Source organism: Macrobrachium nipponense, chromosome 23 (genome assembly GCF_015104395.2).
Source record: "Macrobrachium nipponense isolate FS-2020 chromosome 23, ASM1510439v2, whole genome shotgun sequence".
Taxonomy (NCBI): Eukaryota; Metazoa; Arthropoda; class Malacostraca; order Decapoda; family Palaemonidae; genus Macrobrachium; species Macrobrachium nipponense.
In genome coordinates, this window is record NC_061090.1 from 8748321 (window position 1) to 8773748 (window position 25428).

The 25428-nt window shown below is 43.8% G+C and overlaps 1 protein-coding gene across 1 annotated transcript in view; it reads left to right on the forward strand.

The window, feature by feature from the left end:
- LOC135198520 (zinc finger E-box-binding homeobox 1-like) overlaps positions 1–25428 on the forward strand; it is a 116631-nt gene that overhangs the window by 15163 nt on the left and 76040 nt on the right. Inside the window, 1 exon segment of the mRNA XM_064226180.1 lies at positions 11417–12226. Within this exon segment, the coding sequence (XP_064082250.1) occupies positions 11417–12226 (810 nt within the window).

Genomic DNA, 25428 nt, shown 5'->3' on the forward strand with positions numbered 1-25428 from the left:
CGGTTTTGGATGTGAGCGCCCTGAAACTTGCATGTCCAGAAAACAAAATTTCATATGGAGACCACTCGGTCGGTTCTGGAGTCCATCAGACAGGGGGATTGGATGGTCTCTCTGGACATGCAAGACGCTTATTTTCACATTCCGATACATCGCGAATCTCGGAAGTACCTGAGGTTCATGTTCGAAGGCAAGGTGTTTCAGTTTCGGGCGCTTTGCTTCGGACTAGCGACCGCTCCTCAAGTTTTCACCAGGGTTCTATCCCCGATAGGAAGCTGGCTGCACATATTAGGAGTAAGAATCTCCCTCTATCTGGACGATTGGCTTCTCCGGTCGGAATCAGAGAGTTGGTGCATGAAGGACCTTGGAACAACTCTGGATCTTGCCAGAAAGTTAGGAATTCTGGTCAACAAACAGAAGTCCCAGTTGGTTCCATCTCAGAGCATCCTTTATTTGGGATGATTCTGAATGCTCAAGTTTTTCGGGCTTTTCTGTCCCCGAAGAGGGTTCAAGGCTGTCTGGAGACAGTTCAGGAGTTCTTGGACAAAAAGGTAAGTTCTGCCAATCAGTGGATGAGGCTCCTGGGCAAATTGACGTCAGTGGAGAAATTTGTGACGTTGGGAAGACTGCACATGAGACCTCTGCAGTTTTTCCTGAGAGCCTCTTGGTGCAGGAAGACACAACCAGACTCGATTACCTTTCCTGTCACAGATCAAATAAAAGAGGACCTAAGGTGGTGGCTCTCTCGAGCAAGGTTGGAAGAAGGGTTAGATTTACGACCCATCCTCCCGAACCTACAGTTCTTTTCCGACGCATCGGACACAGGTTGGGGAGCCCTACTGGGAAATCAACGGACTTCAGGAGCTTGGTCGGAGAAGGAGAAGAAGTTCCACATAAATGTAAAGGAACTGTTAGCAATTTTCTTGGGGCTCAGACAGTTTCGGAGCTTAGTAAAAGGTCGAGTAGTGGCAGTGCATTCCGACAACTCCACGGCTCTCTCGTACGTGCGGAAACAGGGGGGACTCAGTCTTTCTCTCTGTACGAAGTAGCCAAGGATCTCCTCTTGTGGTCAAACGAAGCGAAGGTTCAGCTAGTCCCGAGATTTGTTCCGGGAAAGATGAACGTCCTGGCGGACGAGTTAAGTCGTCAACAGCAAGTGTTACCTCTGGAGTGGACTTTGGACAACAAGATTTGTCAGAAACTTTGGCGCCTTTGGGGACGACCGTCAATAGACCTGTTCGCGACATCAAGGAACAACCGTCTTCCTCTCTTTTGTTCTCCAGTCCCAGATCCTCTAGCTTGGTCGGTGGAACGCAATGCTTGTTGGATTGGTCGGGTCTGGAAGCTTATGCATTCCCTCCGTTCGGTCTAATAAGAGAGGTGCTGAACAAGTTCATTTCGCACAGCAATGTAACACTAACGTTAATCGCTCCCTTTTGGCCCAGGAAAGAGTGGTTCCCGGACCTTCTCCAGTTGTTAGTAGACTTCCCCAGACTTCTTCCTCCAGAGAAGTGGCTTCTCAAACAACCTCACTTCAAGAGGTTCCACCAAAACTTGTCCGCTCTAGCTCTGACAGGGTTCAGACTGTCCGGAATCTTGTCAGAGCGAAAGGATTTTCAAGAAGAGCTGCAGAAGCTATCGCTCGTTGTAGGAGAGAGTCTTCTAACAACTCTATCAAGGGAAGTGGAGAATCTTTCAGAGTGGTGTAGAAGTGCTAAAGTCTCTACTTCTGCGACCTCTTTAACAGAAATAGCAGATTTTCTTCTATTTCTTAGGAACTCTAAGAAACTGGCTCCTTTGACGATCAGAGGATATAGAGCCATGCTCTCTTCGGTTTTTCGACATCGAGGTTTGGATATTTCCTCCAATTCAGATCTGTCGGACCTCATTAGGTCTTTCGAAACCACTAAGCTCCCGCAAGATACAGTGGCTTGGAACTTAGATGTGGTGCTTAAGTTCCTCATGGGGCCACCGTTTGAGCCTTTGAAGTCGGCTTCACTCAGGAACTTGACTAAGAAGGCACTTTTTCTTATTGCACTAGCTTCTGCTAAGCGTGTCAGCGAATTGCACGCTATAGACAAAAGAGTCGGTTTCTCTCAAGGCAATGCTGTATTTTCGGTATCTTTGACCTTTCTAGCCAAAAATGAGAAATCCTTCTAATCCTTGCCGAGGAGTTTTGTGGTAAGGAACTTATCTGATTTGGTTGGACATGAGGAGGAAGAAAGGCTCTTATGTCCAGTCAGGGGGCTATTAAGCAGTATCTGTTTGCCACTAAGGGTATTAGAGGACAATCTTCTAAGCTCTGGACCTCGGTTCAAAATCCCTCTCGTCCTCTTTCTAAGAATGCTATATCGTTCTTTATTAGAGAGCTTATCAGGGAAGCTCACTCGCAGTCCGAGAACAACAATCTTTCCGTTCTGAGAGTTAAAGCTCACGAGGTTAGAGCAGTGGCAACTTCTTTAGCATTCAGAAAGAATTTATCTTTAGCTTCGATTCTTCAGAGCACGTTCTGGAGATCGAATTCGGTTTTTGCGAGTCATTATCTCAAAGAGATAGAAACGGTTTTCGAGAATAATTGTAAAACGTTAGGTCCGGTGGCGGTTTCTGGCATGGTGTTGGGAGAAACGGCACAGGGGTCGTCACCTCTATGCTAATTTTCACCTTGAATAGGTTGTCGAGTTCAAGGGAAGCTGGGGGTACTGAGTACCTGGGATACTCACCAGTCTGTTAGGTCAGATTTTACAATGGTTGGGTATATATGTTTTTAAATCTGGTGTTGGTGACAAATGTTTTGTATGATTGAATTTCTGGTCTTAGCCCAGGGCAAGGGCAATCTTTGTTGTTACTATCCTCCGTCAGTCAGCCTTGACTCGCTTGAACTACGGAAGGATTCCACTCCTGTAGAGGCTAACTTTGGTCAAATTCCAATTCCTCTACAATAGTAAGAAGAGCACCGACCAGAGGCAGTAACAGTCTGCTGTAGCTCTCTTACAAGGTAAGGTACAACAGACACCTTGAGTGTTTACTGGTATTGCAATAAATGTAACCATTTGAAAATACTAGTGGTCCACTGAATCCCACCTTCCCATAAATGTGTAATCAGCTCTATAATTGTTCGGTAAGACACTACAATAAAAATGAAATTTTCATTATTAAAATGAAGTTTTATTGTATACTTACCGAACAATTATGATTATACCCACCCTCCTCCCCTTAGGTGGACGGACGGGCAGAAAGAATTGGATTCACCTGGGCAGTTGTACCTGGTTCTCCCGCGAGTGGAGGGAGATGACGTCATCACCACCAGTGTTGGCAACGCCGACGCGCTAAATTTGAATTTAGTATCCTGCCGCTCGTGGAAATCACGGCTCTATAATTGTTCGGTAAGTATACAATAAAACTTCATTTTAATAATGAAAATTTCATTTTTCCGTTGAGAGCGATACGAGAGAACATCCTTCTTCTGACAGGAGAGAAAGACGTCGCACAGGCGGCCATCACTCTTGCCAGGAGAAGGAGACAGTCTTGTTGCAGGATCAACCTACCTCTCGTAAGGACGCAAGTTGTCGCACCGGCGGCCGTCGTTCTTGCAAGAGTGGGGTAGATGTTGCAAAGGACTCATCTCCTATGGAAAAGAATCAATCCTCTTCGGAGATTGAATTTGATTTGGAGGATGTGTTGGATTCAGAAGATCGTGCGGCTGCAGGCTTGTCGGACTATAAGACGCTAGCAGCCCTCTTACTTTAAAGAAGAGTTTGGAGACTCTTTAAGCCCTACTGCCCCAGCCTCTCCTAGATCTTTGTTTACCAGTACTAAGGTCTCAAAATTGTCCTCTTTCATTAAGATGAAACCAACCATTTCGATGAAGAAGGCGCTTAGTTTTGTCGGAAACTGGCTTAAAACCAAGAAGGAAGCGGGGAGAACTGTCTTTGCCTGCCCTCCTTCCAAACTGGCAGGGAAGAGAGGTATCTGGTATGAGACGGGAGAATCATTGGGTCTTACTCTCCCGACCTCTGCCGATGCAGATTTTTCAAACCTTGTGGATGCTTCAAGAAGACAAGCCTTGTTATCAGCTAAGATCACATGGGGGACTTCTGAAATGGACCATCTCCTCAAGGGATTGTTTCATGTATTAGAAGTTTTTAACTTCTTAGACTGGTCCCTTGGGGTGTTGGCTAAGAAAACTCAGGAGTCGGAGTTGCTGAGCCCAGAAGTCCTTCATAGTGTTCTGTCCTGCATGGACAAAGCGGTCCAGGATGGATCAGGAGAAGTGGCGTCTCTTTGGAACGGGAGTTTTGAAGAAAAGGACTTTATTTAGTTCGTTTTTATCAAAAGCAGTTACTCCTATCCAGAGGTCGTCCCTGCTTTATGCTCCGTTATCGGATCAATTGTTCCCTTCACAATTAGTAAGGGACATTTCCCATTCTTTGGCTGAAAAGGCCACGCAAGATCTTTTGGCCCAATCAACAAAGAAAGCGAGGACCTCCGTTCCTGTGAAGAGAGAGACTAGTACTCCTCAACAGCCCTTTCGAGGGAGTTCCTCTTCTAGACCCTCCTCTAAGAAGAGAGGAATACCAAAAAGAGGTAGGTCTGCATTCAGACCTATCAAGAAAGCCAAATGAGATGCCAGTCCTTCAAGCACCGGTAGGAGCCAGACTTCTGCAATTTTCAGAAGAATGGGCTCGGAGAGAGACAGACAGCTGGTCTTTATCAGTGGTAACGAAGGGATATCTTATCCCCTTTCGAGACAGGCCTCCTCTAACGACGACCCCGAGGGAACTGTTGGCCAAGTACAGGGACCTGCCATGAGAGAAGCACTTTTAAACCTTGTAGATCAGATGTTGCAAAAGGAGGCCATCGAATTGGTCCGGGATCCGCATTCCCGAGGATTCTACTACCGTCTTTTTCTGGTTTCGAAATCCTCGGGAGGGTGGAGACCGGTTCTGGATGTGAGCGCTTTGAACCGTTTCGTAGAGAAACACAAAGTTCTCTATGGAAACGTCCAAGTCGGTTCTTGCAGCTCTTTGTCCAGGAGATTGGATGGTCTCCTTGGATCTGCAGGATGCTTACTTTCATGTTCCCCTGCATCCCTCATCGAAGAAGTTTCTTCGATTCATGATGCAGGGCAAAGTATTCCAATTCAGGGCCCTGTGCTTCGGCCTTTCGACAGCCCCTCAAGTTTTCACGGCCATAATGAAGAATGTTGCGAAATGGCTACATCTGAAAGGGATAAGTATATCTCTTTATCTAGACGATTGGCTGATAAGAGCAAGATCAGAACATCAGTGCTTGAAGGACTTGAAGACTACTTTAGAACTCACAAAATCACTGGGACTACTCATGAACCTCGAGAAATCACAATTGATCCCCAGACACAACATAGTCTATCTGGGGATACAGATGGATTCTCGGGGCTTTCGGGTTTTCCGTCGCAAGAGAGAATTGCTCGAGGCTTAGAAAAAATCTCGAACTTCTTAGGGAAAGAACGGAGCTCGGCGAGGGAATGGCTCAGTCTATTGGGCACCCTTTCCTCGTTGGAGCAGTTCGTTTCCCTAGGGAGATTGAACCTCAGACCTCTTCAGTTCTATCTCAAACGAATGTGGAGTCAGAAGACAGGAGATTTGGCAGACTCGTTTCCCATTCACCAGGAGGTAAAGTCAAACCTGAGGTGGTGGTTAACCCCATTAAGAAGAAACGAAGGAGTGTCCCTCTTGATTCGGAACCCTCTCCTAGTGTTGTTTTCTGATGCCTCGGAAACAGGTTGGGGAGCAACATTGGGTCCAAAGGAAGTGGCAGGTACCTGGACGAAGGAACAGGTGCCACTGCACATCAATGCAAAGGAACTCCTGGCCATTTATCTAGCTCGGGAGTACTTCGAAGCGGAAGTCAGAGGAGTGGTAGTCCAAGTCAACTCGGACAATACCACTGCTCTGGCTTGCGTCCGAAATCAGGGGGGCACTCACTCTTTCTCACTATACGAGATCGCAAGAGATCTATTGACCTGGACGGAGGAACGGGGCATAATACTCCGGACAAGATTTGTTCAGGGAGTGAAAAATCTAAGAGCAGACAGATTTAGCAGGAAGGACCATGTACTTCCGACAGAGTGGATGCTCCACTCAGAAGTCTGCAAAGAACTTTGGTCCCTCTGGGGAAAACCTCAGATCGACCTTTTTGCCACGTTCCTCTCCAGGAAGATGGACAACTTCTGCTCTAGAAGAAGACCCCAGAGCCATAGCGATCGATGCGTTCCTTATGGACTGGTCAGGCATAGACGCCTACGCCTTTCCCCCATTCAAGTTGCTGGGGGAAGTGCTAAGGAAGTTTGTTGCATCGAAGGGAACAAAACTGATTCTGATTGCCCCCTTCTGGCCTTCCCGAATATGGTTCACAGAGGTACTGGAATGGACGGTGGACTTCCCCAGACCTCTTCCAGAAAGGACAGATCTGCTCAGACAACCCCACTTTGAGAGGTTTCACAAAAACATCCAAAGTCTCTCCCTGACTGCCTTTCGACTATCGAAAGACTGGTCAGAGCGAGAGGCTTTTCTAAGAAGCTGCAAAAGCTATCGCTAGAGCCGCAGGTCCTCTACCTTGCGGGTCTACCAATCGAAGTGGGAAGTTTTCCGTAGATGGTGTAGGTCGAAGAAGCTGTCCTCTTCCAATACCTCTGTGACCGAAATCGCTGATTTTCTTCTTTTCTTAAGAGAAGAGTCGAAATTGGCTGTATCGACTGTCAAGGGATATAAGAGCATGCTCTTATATCCCTTTTTAGAAACAGAGGCCTGAATTTAGAAAATAATAAAGATCTTCATGATCTCATTAGGTCTTTCGAGACTTCCAAATTGAGATCTTCTATTCCCCCGAGTTGGAACCTGGATGTAGTCCTCAAGTTTTTTACTTCTATCAGGTTTGAACCTCCAGATAAAATCTCGTTCAGAGATCTGTCGAGAAAATTTATATTCCTGTTAGCCCTCGCAACTGCTTAGAGGATCAGTGAATTGCATGCTTTGGACTCTCGGGTGGGTTTTAAGAAAGAGTCTTCTGTGGTTTCTTTTCAACATCTATTCCTAGCAAAGAATGAAAACCCTTCTAAACCTTGGCCTAGAAGTTTCGAAGTCAAGGGACTCTCTTCCCTGGTAGGTAGAGAGTTGGAGCGGTCTCTTTGCCCAGTCAGGACCCTGAAATTCTATCTAAAAAAGAAGACACAACTTCAGGGATGTCGCCAGAGTCTCTGGTGTTCAGTAAGAAACCCCAAGAGACCTATGTCAAAGAATGCACTGGCGTTCTTTGTCAGGAACGTGATAACAGAAGCTCACAGACTGCCAAGAGAACTCCTTAAAGCTGCTTAGGGTAAAAGCTCACGAAGTCCGTGCAGTGCAACTTCCCTATCTTTTACTAATAATATGTCAATGAGAGACATTTTAGCAGCAACTTATTGGAGATGTAATTCTGTATTTGCATCCCATTATTTAAAGGATGTTAAAGTAACATACGAAAAATGTTTTTCTCTTGGACCGTATGTATCGGCGGATACTATGCTGGGACATGGAGCAGATGCTGATCCTTAAATAATTTTTGTTTTTGTTTTCTTTAATGATTTTTTGTAATAATTTTGGTGTTGAGTTTTGGGTTGCTTGAAAGGATGTTCGGGGATGACCCCTTTCATTCGTAGTACTAACCCGACAATAGGATCAGGTGATCGGGATCAGTGTCGTGCTTTTATGATAATGCCATTAGGCAAGGTGTTTTGTCATGTAAGTGGATAGGACCCCCCCATTGACAAAGATCCTAAGGTTCTGTCGCGTAAGTGGGTAAGACCCCTTTGACAGACCATCAAGAACTCTTAGCATGAGGTCACTACCTCGCTGAGGCTCTTGAAGCGATGCAGGCTCCTAGGCAGTAGCCATGAAGTCTTTCGCTAACACAGGTAGGAACCAAGGTTTTTTATTTTTATTACCTACAACGTATGTTGTTTCCTGTCTATTCAGTAAAATTAGCTGTCTCTTACCCTCCGCCAAAGGTGCCAATCAGCTAAGTATATATATCTGACAGGGAAGTTGAATGTATAAAAATGTTATTGTCATGATACAATAAAGTTTTATACATACTTTCCTGGCAGATATATACAATTAAATGGCCCACCCAGCCTTCCCTCAGGAGACAGGTGGAAGAGAAAATCTGTCATAGAAAACGGGAATGGTTCCTATTCCCGCCACCCAGCGGCGGGGCGGTAGATCACCTGACCTACCTGTAGAGTGTGCCACGACATTCGAATTTCTATCGGGGACGACGGAGTCTATAGCTAAGTATATATCTGCCAGGTAAGTATGTATAAAACTTTATTGTATCATGACAATAACATTTTGCCCCCCCACCCATCTCTCTCTCTCTCTCTCTCTCTCTCTCTCTCTCTCTCTCTCTCTCTCTCTCTCTCTCTCTCTCTCCTCTCTCTCTCTCTCACCCAGAAAAGGTACTAAAACCCAACTGTTAGTCCACCGTGAGAACATATACAAAAATATGAAAAGCGGAAGTGAAACAGATGTGGTTTATCTAGACTTTGCAAAAGCTTTTGATAAGGTATATTAGCGAAGAAAATTAGAAAACATAATATAGTGGATAAAGTAGGAAGATGGTTAAAAGAATTTTTACACAACAGAAAACAGATAGTTATTGCAAACGATGAGAAATCGGATGAAGCTAAGGTAATATCCGGTGTGCCACAAGGTACGGTGTTAGCTACATTACTGTATGTTATTATGATTGCAGACATAGACAGTAATGTTAAGGACTCCGGGTAGTGAGTAGTTTCGCCGATGACACAAGAATAAGTAGAGAAATTACTTGTGATGAAGATAGGAACGCGCTGCAAAGGGACCTTAACAAAGTACGTATATGATTGGGCAGAGGTAAATAGGATGGTATTTAACTCTGATAAATTTGAATCAGTAAATTATGGAGACAGAGAAGGAAAGCTATATGCATATAGGGGACCTAATAATGAGACAATCACAAATAAGGAAGCAGTTAAAGACCTTGTGTGTGATGCATCTGAACATGTTATGCAATGATCAAATAGCAATTCTAGTGGCAAAATGTAAAGCAAAATTGGAAATGTTGTTAACGGCACTTCAAAACAAGAAAAGCTGATCACATGATTATGCTTTATAAAACATATGTTCGTAGTCCACTTGAATATTGCAATATGATATGGTACCCACACTATCAAAAGGATATTGCACAAATAGAGAATGTACAAAGGTCCTTTACAGCTAAAATAGAAGAAGTTAAGGACCTTGACTACTGGGAAAGACTACAATCCTTAAAATTATATAGTCTAGAAAGGAGAAGAGAATGCTACATGATAATTCAGGCATGGAAACAGATAGAAGGAATAGCTGAAAATATCATGGAGCTAAAAATATCAGAAAGAGCAAGCAGAGGTAGATTAATAGTGCCCAAAACTATACCAGGAAAAACAGGGAAAGCACACAGAACATTAATCCACTACGCACCAGAATCAATAATGCAGCGTCTATTCAATGCGTTGCCAGCTCATCTGAGGAACATATCAGGAGTGAGTGTAGATGTGTTTAAGAATAAGCTTGACAAATATCTAAGCTACATCCCTGACCATCCGAGATTGGACGATGCAAAATATACCGAAGATATACTAGCAACTCTCTGGTAGACTTTAGAGGTGCCTCACACTGAGGGACCTGGGGCAACCCGAACGAGCTGTAAGGTATCCTCTTCTTCTCTCTCTCTCTCTCTCTCTCGTTCTCTCACCTCCCTCTCTCTCTCTCTCTCTCTCGCTCACACATATATGGGGTATCTTATTGGAAAATAGTGAATAAGGTGAACAGAACAATTGGCAAAATTCTGCCTGTGGTTGAGAGAAAGTAATTTTGCAAAATTGTGACATGAAATGCAATTGTAGGGATGTTTTAACTGTTATAGTCCTCCCCATCCCTTGTTTTTAGGTTATGGCCCTCCTAACTATGCAAATTTTGTGTACATAACATTTTGGAATGGCTAGGGGTATTGTCAGTAAATGTGGACTGGATGGCCACTAACGGTAGCATGTATTATGCTTCTCTTTTATCCTGGATTTCTTCAAAACCATAGCATTTTATAATCAGTTGTCATTCTCACCAGTCAAGTATGTCTTAGGAATAATAGGTATGTACTACCAAGTCCAGGTATTGCTCTAAAGATTTACCAAATGTCAGACTTGAAGGCCTTTTACTGAACCCTTGTTGTTTCCTCAGTGCCTCACTAAAGACACCTTGAAAAATGGCTTCCTTTTCGGTTTCAGAGGCCAGTGTTTTTCTCACTGCTGCTGAGTAAGATTCAGGTGCTTTTTACTTATTATTATATACAGGCAGTCCCCGGTTATCAGCTGGGATTCTGTTCTTGGCGGGGTGCTGATAAGCGAAAAACGCCATTAACTGAAGCTTGGCAATTTATGGTGCTGGGTTTCGGTTAGTGGCGCCACTGTTAGCTATGTTATGGCGCTAATAACTGAAATTTGGCCCGTTATGGTGCCATAAATCACCAATTTTATGGCACTAGACAAGCTCCATAAAGCCGGATCGCCATTAACCGAGACCTCCGATAACCGGGGACTGCCTGTAATTTATTTATTGAGAAAGAGGAACAAACTACAATTGGAGTTTAGATTACGTTCGTCTACTTGTATTTCATGAATATCATGCGTAAATTAATTGGAACTTTCTTATTAAGTTCTGCAGTGGTGACATGCTTAGGAATGAATAAGCTGTCTAAGGATAATAGCTACTTTTTTTTTCCAGACACAAACATTGTAATACACACACATACACACACACATTGCATTGTGTGGTCATGGAGTGTTTCTATGTATGGTAAGAATGTTTCTCTTAATACACACATGCAGACGTTGCATTGTGTAGTCACGGAGTGTTTCTATGTATGTTAAATATTTTATACCAATGCTGTGATTGTAAAAGATTTTGCTGGTGTTTATTTTAGTATTGTCTATATTACAGCCCTCAACAATGATATTACACTGATATCCATATCTGCTAAGATTATTAGTTTCTTATGATTTAATAACTTTGCAAGTGATAAATTTCACAAACATTCATTCATCAGTATTCAAAGTACTTCATAATAAGTTGGCCATATTGCTCTTTTGTCATAATAGGTCAGGGGATTCTCAGTGGCAAGAGGGCCAATTCCTGTGCCTGTTAATTACATGGCTAGGTTAGGATTGTCATAATTTATTGTGCATTAATTTATTCAGTTGCTTTGTTGAATGGTAGTTACGGCTTTGCCTTTCCTCTGCTAATGATATACTACATTGTACAGTATTTGTACTCTGAAACTTATGAAGTTAGCTTGTCAGTCTTTCTAATGGACTTTTTCCTTTTTTCAGCACACATATACAGATGTGACATTAGCTTGTGATGGGAGGTTGTATCCGGTGCACAAGTTCATTCTTTCAACTTGTAGTGAATACTTCAGTGATATATTTACTTCTAATAGTGGTAATAATATCGTTATAGTTCTGAAAGATGTGAGGAGACAAGATTTGGAATATTTACTTGATTACATGTACCTGGGACAAGTAGATGTTGCTCAGTCAGAACTGTCTAGCCTTATAAAAACCGCGGAGTGCCTTAAAATCAAGGGTCTGGCCATCCCGGATGATGAGCCCCAAACACCATCACGGAGGGGTACTGACGAAAGAGATCCAGACTCCAGCCCTCCCTCCAAAAAAAAGCGACACCATGCGGACGAAAACAGAACTGTGGGTGCGTCTAGTAATAATAGTAACAATATTTCCAGTAGGGTTCCACCTATTCTCGCCATTCCACCCCCATCCTTGCCACCTCACACAGTGCAACAGCAACAAGCACTGCTCCAGAGATTACAAGTGCCGGTTAGTCAATCCCAGCATCCACCTACCTCACAACCTAGTGGTAAAGTGCATTCTTCAAGCCTGACACACATTGCATCACCACGAACTCTGCAAGTAACCACAGGTTCGGCCCATCCCTCACATGTTCCACCTCTTTCTTCACCGACACAACCCAGTTCGATGCCACTCATAAAGCAAGAGGTGACAGAACCCCCAGAGAGCGAATATGGAAATGAAAGTTTTGAAGAATCTAAACCTGATGTTTCTGAATCTCAGCATTTGGAACAGGACATGGCTGTTGCAGGACCTTCAGGCATTCAAGGGGTAAGTTATGGACTTTTTCATTTTTTGTTCTGGTTTTTAATTTTTTTTTTTTTTTTACTCCTGTTCAACTATGTTTATTCTTTTGGTTATGTTTGTTTGATAATTTTAGTTATACCATGTAAATGAGGCTTTCGCATATTTTATCCAGTGCATGGATACAGAGCCAAAATGCATAAGTATTTTAGTGCAGATGTTTCTGATGCAACTCAAGAACTTTAGCTAATTCTGTTGCTGAATTATATTGCGTGGTGTGACTTTTATTTACACAATGCAGTACAGTAATAGTTTTTCAATGCTTGAAAGAAACTTTATAGTCAAATATTTAAAAGAAAATCCATTTGTATAGTTTCCAACAATTGTATTTGAAAAAACCTCGAGCAACCCCAATGTATTATGAAAATTAAAAAAATATTTTAAACTGTAATGAAATCGTGCAAGTCAACCAGTTTTATATCATGCTTGTATGCATATAGGTGCCCAGCTTAAGTGATCATGACTTCTAAGCAGCGATGACAGAGCGCTATAGTGTTATGATTATTTTTTTTTCAAGATATTAAAAGAATGTGTACTTTGAAGCAAAACTTTGTGAAGGATTCACAACCATCGTAAATTATAGCTTGTGGTGAGTCTTAGGGTAAATTAAACAATCAGATTATACCACCAAGTACAGAAAAATGTAATAAAGGTAGTACAATGTTTTTAAATATGTTATTCAGCAGACATCTAGTATGTTTAAGTAAATTCTTCCCATATATCAATTACCCTAGAGAAGCTTGTGACTCGTATTTTATTGTTAAATCCATGAATTGTTAGTAATTAAGGATTGCCTCAAGTTTAGATAAAGTTCTTTCTGGCTAGAACTTGTGAATGCCATGATTTTTTCTTAGCTAAACCTAGACTATAATTTTATCTTGTAATTTATCTATGTAATATGTGTGTTAACATATGGGGTATATAATGCTCCCCTCACCATTTGTGTATTGTAGAAAATTAATGGACCTTTAAGATTTGAAAAATAGTTTGACTGAATATAAACTAAGCATAGCCTAATCCAATTAGCCTTGTCTACCAGTGATTATCATTGTAGTCTTCAAAAATATTTTACATAAACATTTCCACATGTTTAGATGTAAAATAAGTTTTGTTCACTCTCCTGACTTGTGCTCTTTCTGCCAGAGTTCTGCCTGGCTAAAGTCCTCTGTCCCCATTCTCTATGATTTTCTGAGTCATCATGCAGGTCTTCATTTTTCCACCGAAATAAACCATATGCTGGTTTTTGGACAAACTGTTGCTTACCCCACCTCATCACACGAGAAAACGCACTTGAAACTTGAAGTCCTAATATTGACTGTGAGAACTTCTTAAGTTTTAATTGGCAATAGCATATCCTAACTACAGCTTGGTCAGACATGAAAAGAATAGCTTGTACATGTTCTGTAATCATTGAAGACCTTAGTAAAAATCTCCAACAGGTTACTGAGATATGAGGAAATCATTGAAAGGATGTAGTGACTTTGTTACAGTAAAAGTTTAGTGTACAGTGAAAACTTTTAACAGATGATGTGTCCCTTCATCGCCTGTGGAAAGTATTTGCATAGTACGTATATCCAAAAAAGATATAGCTATGGGTGCCCTCTTTGGCAACTTTTACATGGATATAGTTTAATACATTTTTCCATACATATCTGAGGCTGCCACAGCTATCAGTTGGTGAAACCACCATCAACAGGGCAAGGGACTCTAGTGAAATCTACCTCAGAGCATTCTAGGAATGTAAATTCCTTAACTATACTTGTGAGAGGAGTGTAGATGGAAGGCTCCTTTTCTCAGTGTCGTAACTTGTTGTGGCGAGGAGTGGGGCTTGAAAAGCTACTAACCCAGAGTTACAGGTATATACAGGTGCAGTGCCATCAGCACTGTGATATTCATGAACACAACTCTGACATCAAAAAGGCCCTTGCTTTTACCTGTATGGTTACAATGCTTTTCATTGCTGTTCAAGATCATGCCATTAAGAACTGCTATGAAGATACCCACAGCAATATTCCAGGTAGGCAGAACCTCATCCAAACTATAGAAATTTACCATAGCATTTGACACCACTTATAAATCTTTGCCTGCACTTTCCGGAGGTTTTACATCGATAAAAGCTAAAACCATCCATGAACATCAACCAGGTGTTTATCCTGCCACTACATCTTTTAATGACCATACCCATCCCGACTAAAAATATTCATAACTGCACGAGAGGCATCTCTAGAATAGATGGTAATGGCATTGGGCCACCCCATGTAATGTCACTGATATAAAAGCACCATCTTCACAGAAACTAGGCTGTTTAAAGCAAAGAGACACCAGCAAGAATCATATTACTTTGACTACTTTTCAATTTGATAACTTTATATAAATCCATCCATCATCTGCCATAAGCCTTTGTTGTTACCACATCATTAGAACAAGGATGAAATGCCATCGACCTTGGTAACCTTACTTGATGTTTTGTTCATGAAACTTACCTGTCAGATATATATATAGCTGTATTCTCTGAAGTCCGACAGAATTTCTAAAACTTACGACACACGTAGTGGGAGTTAGGGTGGTTAGTACCCATTCCCGCCGCTGGGAGGCGGGTATCAGGAACCATTCCCATTTTCTATCAGATTTCTTCTGTCGCCGGTGTCGTAAACACCTGTTTACACACCTCCGCCTCAGGATTTTGGAAACTTTTCATTGCTTGAGTATCCTCTTGACTTTTGGTTTTTTGATTGGATCGATAGCTTGGCATACGTGATTTGGACTGTTTTTTTATTTTGGCTTAGATTTTTCCCTTAAAAATGTCTGGATGTAGTTCTGCTAGCGCCAGGGTGTGCTCGAAAGTGGAATGCAAGGTTAGGCTTCCAAAAGCCTTGGTTGATCCTCACACATTGTGTAAAGGGTGTAGGGGGCAAGAGTGTAGATTTGATTTGCGCTGTAATGAGTGTGAAAGCTTAGATGATTTGCAATGGAAGACGTATGAATCCTACGTTAAGAAGTTAGAACGTGATAGGATTAGGAGGTCTTCCTCCAGGAGTAAGTCGGGTAGCAGACAGGGTATTAATGTATCCCCTTCTAACCCTCCTTTAGATTTTGTCTCTCCTAACCCTGTAGTGTTGCCTTCGGGCCCTCAAGTGGTGTCTGCGGAGGGTAATGCCCTTTCGCTTATTCTAGATTCATTGAAGACGCTTGAATCTAAAGTGCTTGCCCTTGAAAACAGGCAAATAAGTGCAGTGATAGTGCCCCTAGTGAAGTGGAGGGGGCGTCAGATCGGCCCTATAGCGCCTCTAGGCTGGGACCTCTGCCGGACTCCCAGGACTCAGGGAGAGGGCATGTCGAAGGCCGAAGGAGGGTTACGGGGAACCCCCACCGATCTGGCGTCCCTTCAGCAGTTCCTGTGGACGCTTCCCAGGCTGCTAAGGAGCGTGCTCGAGCACTTCCTTTAAGGATTGTTCTCGTCTTCCGACGCGTCCTCCCCGCGCAAGGGGTGGGAATCTCGATCGGATTCGCGACCTCTGAAGAGGACTCTTCAAGAGCTGGACGCTTCACGTCATGCTATGTCTGAGTGGCATTCTTCTCCGGAAGCGTAGCTTTTCCGCCCCAGAAGAAGTATAGGACGTCATCCGACGATGACGCCCTCGAGCGCCCCAGTCGCTCTAGAGCCAAGCTGTTCCTGGAGAAGGAAGAAGGCGTCCCCTCGCCCCTCTCCTTCTCACAAGCGCAGCTCGTCTCCGCGTAAGGAGACATCTCAGACGGAGATCATCATTGCGATGCAGCGGCAACTGGACGCTTTACTGAAACAGAAGGAGGACGGGTCCCGCGTCGAAGGAAAGACGATAGACTGCCTATCAAGAGATCTAAGCAGTCTTCTCCAATGGCTCCTTTTTCGTCCCCGTCTTCTGATATTTCGCCCTCTAGACGTCGTTTTGCTCCCAGGGTTCAGCTAGAGGTGACGGTAGACGCCAAGTTAGAGAGAGTTCTCTGCATGCTCCTCTCCCTTCCCGTAGAGAGGACGCTCGGCGTTCCGACTTCGACGCTTCTGCTGACGACGATTTGCGTTCTGCACCTCTGCGACATGACAGTGTGGCGCTCAACTTATGTTAGTCGGGCAGTGGATCAAGTTTCTTCGCTGGACGTTCGGAAGGACGCTTCGCGGGACGGTAGAAGAGTCTCTTTGATGGACGCTCCGTTGGACGCTCGGTTGGACGCTCGGTTGGACGCTGATTTGGACGCTCGAGAGAACGCTACATTGGACGCTCAGATGGACGCTCGTAGACGTTCTAGTAAGACCTCTGTGGACGCGAATGTGGAAGTTCGCTGTCACTCGGATGTGGTTCCCGAGACTTTGGCACGTTCGCCTCTAAAAGTGACTCCTGATCCTGTTACTGTTAAGGATCCGTTACCCTCGTCTTCTTTTCATCGTTCAGATAGGAGACTTGGAGCTAAAGGACTTCTGCCTCTTCCTTCGGACTTGCACTCGGGTAGGGAAGAAGGAGAACTTAGCGGTTCTTCGGAGGATGTTGATGATGATCAACCTGCTACGTCTGCCTCGTCAGATTATCAAGTTTTGGCACGACTACTTCGTGATTCGTTTGGCGATACTTTTCAGCCAGCTGCTCCTCCTCCTCCTCCTTCTCAGTTTTCGTCGTCGAAGACAAGTAAGTCTCCAGGTTTCGTGAAGATGAAGACGTCGTTATCTACGAAAAGAGCTTTCCGGAAGGTAAACGCCTGGATGGAGTCTAGGAAAGCAAAAGGAAGAACTACTTTCGCCCTGCCTCCGTCTAGACTTAGCGGTAAGGCAGGGATGTGGTATGAGACAGGCGAGGAATTAGGATTGAAGGTTCCTACGTCGGCTCAAGGTGATTTCGCCAGCGTGGTGGATGCCCTTAAGGAAGGGAGGGCCCTTTTTTTTTAGCAATCGCTAAGGTTTCTTGGACGACTTCCGAACTGGACCATCTTTTGAAGGGACTATTTAGGTCCTTAGAAGTTTTCAACTTTTTAGACTGGTGTCTTGGAGCCTTAGACAACCAATCTCGTAAGCCAGACTCGATCAGCTTGGGGGAGCTGTCCAGTGTATTGTCATGCATGGACAAGGCCGTCAGGGATGGCTCAGAGGAGTTAGCCTCTCATTTTTTTTTCAGCAGGGGTTCTTAAGAAAAGGTCGCTTTATTGCAACTTCGCGGCTAAGTCTGTCTCTCCCGCTCAGAGGACAGAACTTTTGTATGCTCCCTTCTCGAGTTCATCTCTTCCCCCAAGCTATGGTGAAGGATCTGGCAGTGAGTCTGCAGGAGAAAGCCACACAAGACCTGTTGGCTCAGTCTTCGAGACGTCCGGCTGGCCCTTCAACGTCGTCAGGAACGCAACAGTTTAGAAAGCAGAAGCCCTTTCGTGGAGGGACTTCCGCTAGATCGTCTCCTCGAGGAAGAAGCCTTCCTAGAGGTAGAGCCCCTTCCAAGTCTAGGGGTAAGAAAGTGAGAGATCGTGCCTTCAGTCACCCGGTAGGAGCCAGGCTGCAGTTGTTTGCAGAAGCCTGGAGAGTAAGAGAGGCAGACACCTGGTCTCTCGACGTCATAGAGAAGGGTTACAAGATCCCTTTCATAAAGCCGCCCCCGTTGACTTCCACTCCCAGCGGGACTTGTCCCCATCGTATCCGCTAACAAAGCGAAAGATTCTTTTCGACACCTGATCGGAGGCAAGATGCTTCGGAAAAAGAGCAGTGGAACAGGTTTTTAGACGCCTGGCAACGCCAGGGATTTTACAAAACAGAATTGTCTCTTTTTTGTACCGAAACAATCGGGAGGGTGGCGGCCCGTCTTGGATGTAAGTCGTCTAAACCTCTTTATAGAGAAGCAGAGGTTCAAGATGGAGACACCTCAGTCAGTCTCGGGGCTTAAGACCTGGAGATTGGATGGTATCACTCGACCTCCAGGACGCCTACTTTCACGTCCCGATACATCCCCAATCGATGAAGTACCTTCGGTTCGTATTGAAAAGGGAAGGTCTTTCAATTCAGGGCTCTTTGTTTCGGACTGAGTACGGCTCCTTTTATCTTCACCATCTTAATGAAGAACGTGGCGAGTGGCTCCATCTTTCCAACATCAGAATCTCGCTCTATCTAGACGACTGGCTCGTACGAGCCTCCTCGCAGACCCGCCGTTTCCTGAAGGATTTGAAGACGACTCTGTCTTTAGCTGCGTCCCTGGGACTTCTGGTGAACTTCGAGAAGTCACATCTGATCCCAACACAGTCCATCGTGTATCTGGGGATTCAGATGGATTCAGTGGCTTTTCGGGCTTTTCCGTCCCAGGAACGTCAGCAACAAGGCATAGAAAAAGTGTCAGCCTTTCTAGGGAAGATTCATGCTCGGTGAGGGAATGGATGAGTCTGCTGGGGACCATTTCCTCGCTGGAGAAGTTTGTTTCCCTGGGGAGGCTACACCTCCGACCTCTTCAGTTCTTTCTGTCTGGACAGCTGGACAGAAAAGGACAACTTCGACATGAAGTTAAACATCTCGGAAGAGGTGAAGAACCATCTAAGATGGTGGCTTCGATCTGTGGAAGCTGTCAGAGGGCGTATCCCTCAAGCTTCAGAACCCCGACCTAGTGTTGTTCTCCGACGCGTCATCCACGGGTGGGGAGCAACTCTAGGGGGGAGGAAGTGTCAGGTACCTCCGGAGAGGGGAACAGGTAACCTGGCATATCAACTTCAAAGAGCTGGCAGCGGTTCAATTAGCGCTCCAGTTCTTCCAGAACAAAGTCTCCCGTCGTGTGGTTCAGATCAACTCGGACAACACCCACAGCCCTTGCATACTTGAAGAAACAAGGAGGAACACACTCTCGCTCCCTGTTTTCTCTAGCAAAGAGATCCTGCTTTGGGCGAAGGAGAGAGAAGTCACAATATTGACAAGATTCATTGCCGGAGTCGAGAACGTCCGGGCAGATCTCCTCAGTCGACAAGGACAGTTATTGCCGACAGAGTGGACTCTCAATCAAGAAGTATGCCAGGAACTGTGGGGTCTTTGGGGATGCCCCTTAGTGGACATCTTCGCAACATCAAGGACGGCGAGACTTCCTCTGTATTGCTCCCCGGTTCTCGATCCGGGAGCAGTAGCAGTAGACGCCCTTTTATGGGATGGACGGGCCTGGATCTCTACGCTTTTTCTTTTCCCCCCTTCAAGATCCTGGGGGAGGTGATGAGAAAATTTGCAGCATCGGAGGGACGAGGTTGACCTTAATCGCCCCCTTTTGGCCCGCAGCGATCTGGTTCACAGAGGTGATGTTCTACCTAGTGGATTATCCGGATCTCTTCCGTTAAGGAGAGATCTACTCAAACAGCCCCACTTCGAGAGGTACACAAAAACCTCTCCGCTCTGAGTCTGACTGCGTTCAGACTATCCAAAAGTGGCCAGAGCGAGAGTTTTTCGAAATCAGTGGCCTAAAGCTATCGCCCACCGCGAGAGACCATCATCAATCGCGGTTTACCAATCGAAGTGGGCAGCCTTTAGAAGTTGGTGTAAGAGAAAAGGAGTTTCCTCTACCACTACCTCTGTGAGCCAGATCGCCGACTTTTCTTGCTTTATCTGAACAGGATCTAAAGTTGGCAGTGTCAACTATTAAAGGCTACAGAAGCGTTCTATCTGTAGTCTTTCGCCATAGAGGTCTTGACCTCGCTAACAATAGGGATCTCCATGATCTATTGAGATCTTTCGAGACGACCAAGGTACCACTACCGAAGCTACCTTCGTGGCAACCTGGGATGTGGTCCTAAAATATTTGATGTCAATCGTTTTGAACCTCTTTCATCTTCGTCTCTACGAGATTTGACGAAGAAAACTGTATTCCTAACTGCTCTGGCGACGGCGAAGAGAGTTAGCGAAATACAGGCTATCAGCAAACACGTCGGTTTCAAAGGGCATAATGCAGTCTGCTCTTTGAATATGTCGTTTTCTGGCCAAAAACGAAACAAAACCCTTCCAATCCGTGGCCTAGAACATTCGAGATCAAGGGTATGGCTGAGATCATTGGTCAAGAGCCAGAAAGAGTCCTGTGTCCTGTTAGGGCTCTTAGAGAGTATATTCGTAGAACGAAGGATTGCCGAGGTTCTGCAGAGAACTTATGGTGTTCGGTCAAGAGACCAAACATGCCCATGTCCAAGAATGCACTGCATTCTTTTAAGAAACACCATTAAAGAGGCGCACGCTTCTTGCAAAGATAGTGACTTGAAGATACTTAAAGTTAACGCGCACGAAGTAAGGGCTATTTCGACCTCAATAGCCTTTCAGAAAAACATGGCTCTTAAAGACATTTTAAGTGCTACTTTTTGGAGGAGTAAACTCATGTTCGCCTCTCACTACCTACGGGAGGTGAGAACGACCTATGAAAGCTGTTACTCTCTCGGACCATACGTCGCCGCACACCTATTTTGGGGCAGGAGGTAGCACTCATCCTTTCCCATAGAAAAGGGTAGGGTGAGTTTTTAATATTTGTATGTTTATGGTTGTAGGGTCGGCTGCCGAGTACAGTCGTCCCTTCCTTTAGCCTTTGGTATATGGGAGTTTGTTGTTAGGCTAACTTAGGTGGTGGTTTTTGCCTCGTTGCCCTCGGAAGTATGGTCATGGTCTAGTCACATTGTGGTCCCGTCCCCGTTGACAGATCATCTAGAGCGCACCAACTACATAGGTCACTACCTTGTTTGGTAACTCTAGTGAAGCAGAAGCAGGCTTGGGTGACAGTAATCACGAAGTCAGCTATGCTAACAGGTAAGGAACCAAGATGTCAATCATGTACATTTATATGTTTTTTCTAAAATCCTTTTTTCTGTATCTCCCCACAGCCAAAGGTGGGATTCAGCTATATATATCTGACAGGTAAGTTTTTCATGAACAAAATGATATTGTTAAGATACAATAAAGTTTGTTCATACTTACCTGGCAGATATATATAATTTTAGTACCCACCCACCTCCCCTCAGGAGACAGTGGAGATAGAAATCTGATAGAAAATGGGAATGGTTCCTGATACCCGCCGCCTCCCAGCGGCGGGAATGGGTTACTAACCACCCTAACTCCCACTACGTGTGTCGTAAGTTTTAGAAATTCTGTCGGACTTCAGAGAATACAGCTATATATATCTGCCAGGTAGTATGAACAAACTTTATTGTATCTTAACAATATCATATTTTTGTTTATACTCTACATGAATACTGTTGAAGATATACAGGTCATCTTTTGAATGATTGACATCCCTTATAATTATAAAAACAGATTGTTAAGAAAAGTAGATGTGAAATACCAAGCCAGCTTTGCTGATGAGACCTGTTTGGTAGTCCCAGGTAGGCTATGTTAGGGAATGTTTCACCATTATTATTAGAATGTGCTTCAAGGGACCATCCTAATTTCTGTTGAAATGGGGATTGACAAACTTAATTCAAGTGATGGTTCTAATTCTATTTTAATGTAAAAAGTAATACATGTTTTAAGTGATTGTTCTACTTCCATTTGAAACAGTTACAAATCTCAAACAAATTCATTAATTACAACTTTCTCCTTTAGTGGGTTACTTTTTCCAGGATACTACAGCACTAGTGTTTTTTTTATTCCACTGTCGTCTGCTTTTAACTGCCTTACTTAACGTTTGCTATCTATCTATATTCATTGATCTTTTTCCAGTTTATACCTCATCCAAGAATGAATCCTACAAGCCATCCATATTTAGTCTTGATATACGACTTGGTGGTTGGGTTAAACTCTGCTATGTGAATGTTCTGAAAATTTTCTATTCATCTAATTTAAAGTTTTCAGTTTTAGGTTTGTAGATAAGATTTTATTTTCATAAATGAAATTTTTATCAGTAACATTTATGATTTTCTTAAGTATTGTTAAACTGAATTTAGTACCATGATACAGTTAAAATACAGGCGGCCCGGGGTTAACGGCGCAATCACTCAACGGCGAATCGGTTTTACGGCGGTCGTCAAAAATATTCATTAAAAAAATAAGGCATTCTAAAGGTATCTTTACGGCACAATTTTCAGTTAACAGCGCCGCTAACGCCGTTGTCTAACGAGTTCATACATTTGTAGAAATGCCGTTCAGACCATAAAGGTTATGCAAATTATATTAACAAATTTTATGGAGAGTTATTACGTATGTATTAGGGTAAAATATATGCCTCTAACGCTGTTCTATGCCGAAAATATAGAGTTACATAATTTTGTACATGCAACTTCCCCGGCAGATATATACTTAGCTTATGTCTCTGACGTGCGACAGAAATTCGAATTTCGCGGCACACGCTGCAGGTAGGTCAGGTGATCTACCCCCCTGCCGCTGGGTGGCAGGAATAGGAACCATTCCCGTTCTAGAATCAGATTTTCTCTGTCGCGGTAGTGTCAACATATGTTGTTGCTACCTCCTGACTTGATTTTCGTTTTTCATCGCCATCGATCTTTGTTCTGGGCTGTCTTTTGCAGGAAGTACTGGGTCTTTGGTTCGGCATACGCTTTTATTAACTTTTTAATGAATTTGGCTTCGAAAATTTCGAAGAATATATGGCGTGTAACTACCGAAATTTTCGGTAGACACTCACATAGTTTGCAAGAAAGGGAAATATTAATATTTATTCATTAATACGTGTAATAAGTGTTAGAATTGATTGAGGAAATATACTGACTTCCTACTTTAGGGAGTCAGTAAAGCATATAACTAGATACGTTTCTTTTAAAAGTTTTTTGGATACTCGTACTAACGAGCAATTAGAGTATTAACAGTACTAGTAGTGTTGCATCCTCATCACCTTCTTACTTCGCAGAAACTTCAAATTCATAATTGCAATTTGAAGACAAGGATTGTGGCTCAAAATGCGATCTATTAAAAGGTAAGAAGTGATTACTAGTGTTCCCCATTGCAGTGGAGGGTGCGTCTGATCGGCTCTGTCTCGCTCTCAGGCCTAGACCTCTTTCAAGCTCCCAAGCCCAGGGGAGAAGGAATGTCGAAGCCGTAAGGAGGTTTCAGAGAATCCCACCGGTCAGGCGTCCCCTCGGCAGGTTCTGTAGAGCGTCCCAGACTGCCAAGGATAGCCATTGAAAAGGCATCCTTAAAAAAGTGCGTCTCTTCATCTTACATCCGAAAAGACAAAGAATGTATATGTTTTTGGAGGGTTTGGATGATCTAGCGCGTTCTCTGAAAACTAAGAGAACACTGAGCAAGAGCCAGCCAGGAACCCGCGTTCCAGCAAGCTAGCGTGAGCCACGTTCCAACAGCCAGCAGCGAGCCGCGTTCCAGAAAACAGACTAGCGCGAGCCGCGTTCCTACAACCAAAACGCGAGCCGCATCTAGCAACTGAGCGCGAGCGTTCTAGAAAATTTTTCTTGGCACAAGGCGCCTTCAAAGAGACGAAGCGCCAGAGACGGCTAGAGCAAGGAGCCTTATAGTACAGTGGCATCAGAAGCGATCCTTCCATTGAACGTTTCCGGGCAAGAGGCTCTTTCTAAAAGGGGTCTAGTAGGCGCTCGGAACTATCAGGGCGCACTGGACCTTCCACGCAAGCGGAACGTTCCAGGAGCGAGTCTCCTTTCTAGCGTGTGGAACATTCCAGGAGCGCGGAACTATCCAGGCGCTAGGCGCAAGGAGCCAGGCGCCAGAATATTCCAAATCTTCTTATGAGAGAGAGGTCAGTCGCGAGGCTCCTCTTTGAGTTTTAACTTGAGCAACTTTCCCCTGGCAAAGGTGCAAGATGGCGCACAGGCGGCCGTCGCTTTTGTCAGAAGGATTCTGATACTAAGCAGAAGCCATTTTTTTCATTATTCGAAGACTCCTGTGTTTGGCAGTTCCTCTCAATGCGGACTCTCTCCTTCATTCATGCTCTTCCCTCGTTATGAAGTATGGCAAGAGCTTTGGGAGTTTTTTCTTTATAAGAATCTCATCGACGTTTGGGTATGATCAAGGTATATAGGAAATATCTACTTCCTTCCGTAAACCCTACAGATGAACAGGAATTCTTTCTCTTCCGCGATTTATGAGGAAATCACGAAGATTTAAAGAGTTCCTGGATTAACTTCCTTCCTTAAGGAGATATATATACTCTTTCTATCGTTCTTTATTACGAAAAGAATGAAGACAGTAAAAATTTTTTTTCCTTTCTCTATATTGCCTTGGCAGGGAAAGAAGGTAGTAGAGTATCTGCTTTATGAGAATACGATACGGCAAATCATAAGCACATACCGTAGTTACTTCTTTGCTGAGCAACTCAATTACCAGTATCCTTCCAGGAATTTCCTAGGAAGGACTACGCTTAAAGGGATTGTTAAGACAACACCTACTTAGCTTCTAGATTTATCGAAGTCTTGTTTCGCTTAAATATGCATTAATAAGAACTTCCTGAAGTTCGATAATAATTTTATAAGATTCCTTTATAATGGAGTAGCTGCAACTCTGGAAGAGTAAGGCCAGACGGCTAACGGAGACTGCTATCGCGCCTTAGAGACCAACGCAGTAACATGTAGGTGTCGGTCATGAGTGGTTTGTTACATGTCTCTCTCCTGCGGGATGGAATAACTAACCGTGTCTCTTCCCTACAATCGCGGTTTTAGCCTCGGATTGAGGGGATAGTTAAGCAAACATAAATAAAATATTGTCTGCCTTTTGCTAAGAAGCTTTCAATAAGAAAGATATTACAACATTTCAATGCTGTTTACCGTAGGTAACATTATTAAAGGATTCTAAACGCAGCGGAACTCTATACAGGTGGTCCCGGGTTACGACGGGGGTTCCGTTCTTAAGACGCGTCGTAACCCGAAAATCGTCGTAAGCCGGAACGACGTTCTTGAAAAACATGTCCACAGGGAAAAATTTCAAAATTTCACTACTAATTTGCAATTTTTCTTAGGGCCGTATCTCTAAAATTATCACTAATTTACTTTTTTCATGTGCAACACTGTGTATTCACAAATTACTGTATATTTTCATTAAAATACAAAAGAGAGAGAGAGAGAGAGAGAGAAATAACTCCTTACGGTTTCAATAGATTGAAATGAATGTCTGTAGGCAACTTTTTCCCCCTCCCATAAATACATATATTTCTCCAGAGAAGAGAGAAAGAGAGGACTGTGCAGTTATGTTTGTCTGTCTATCAATTCTTTTGCTGAGAGCGAGAGAGATAAAAGGAAGAAAT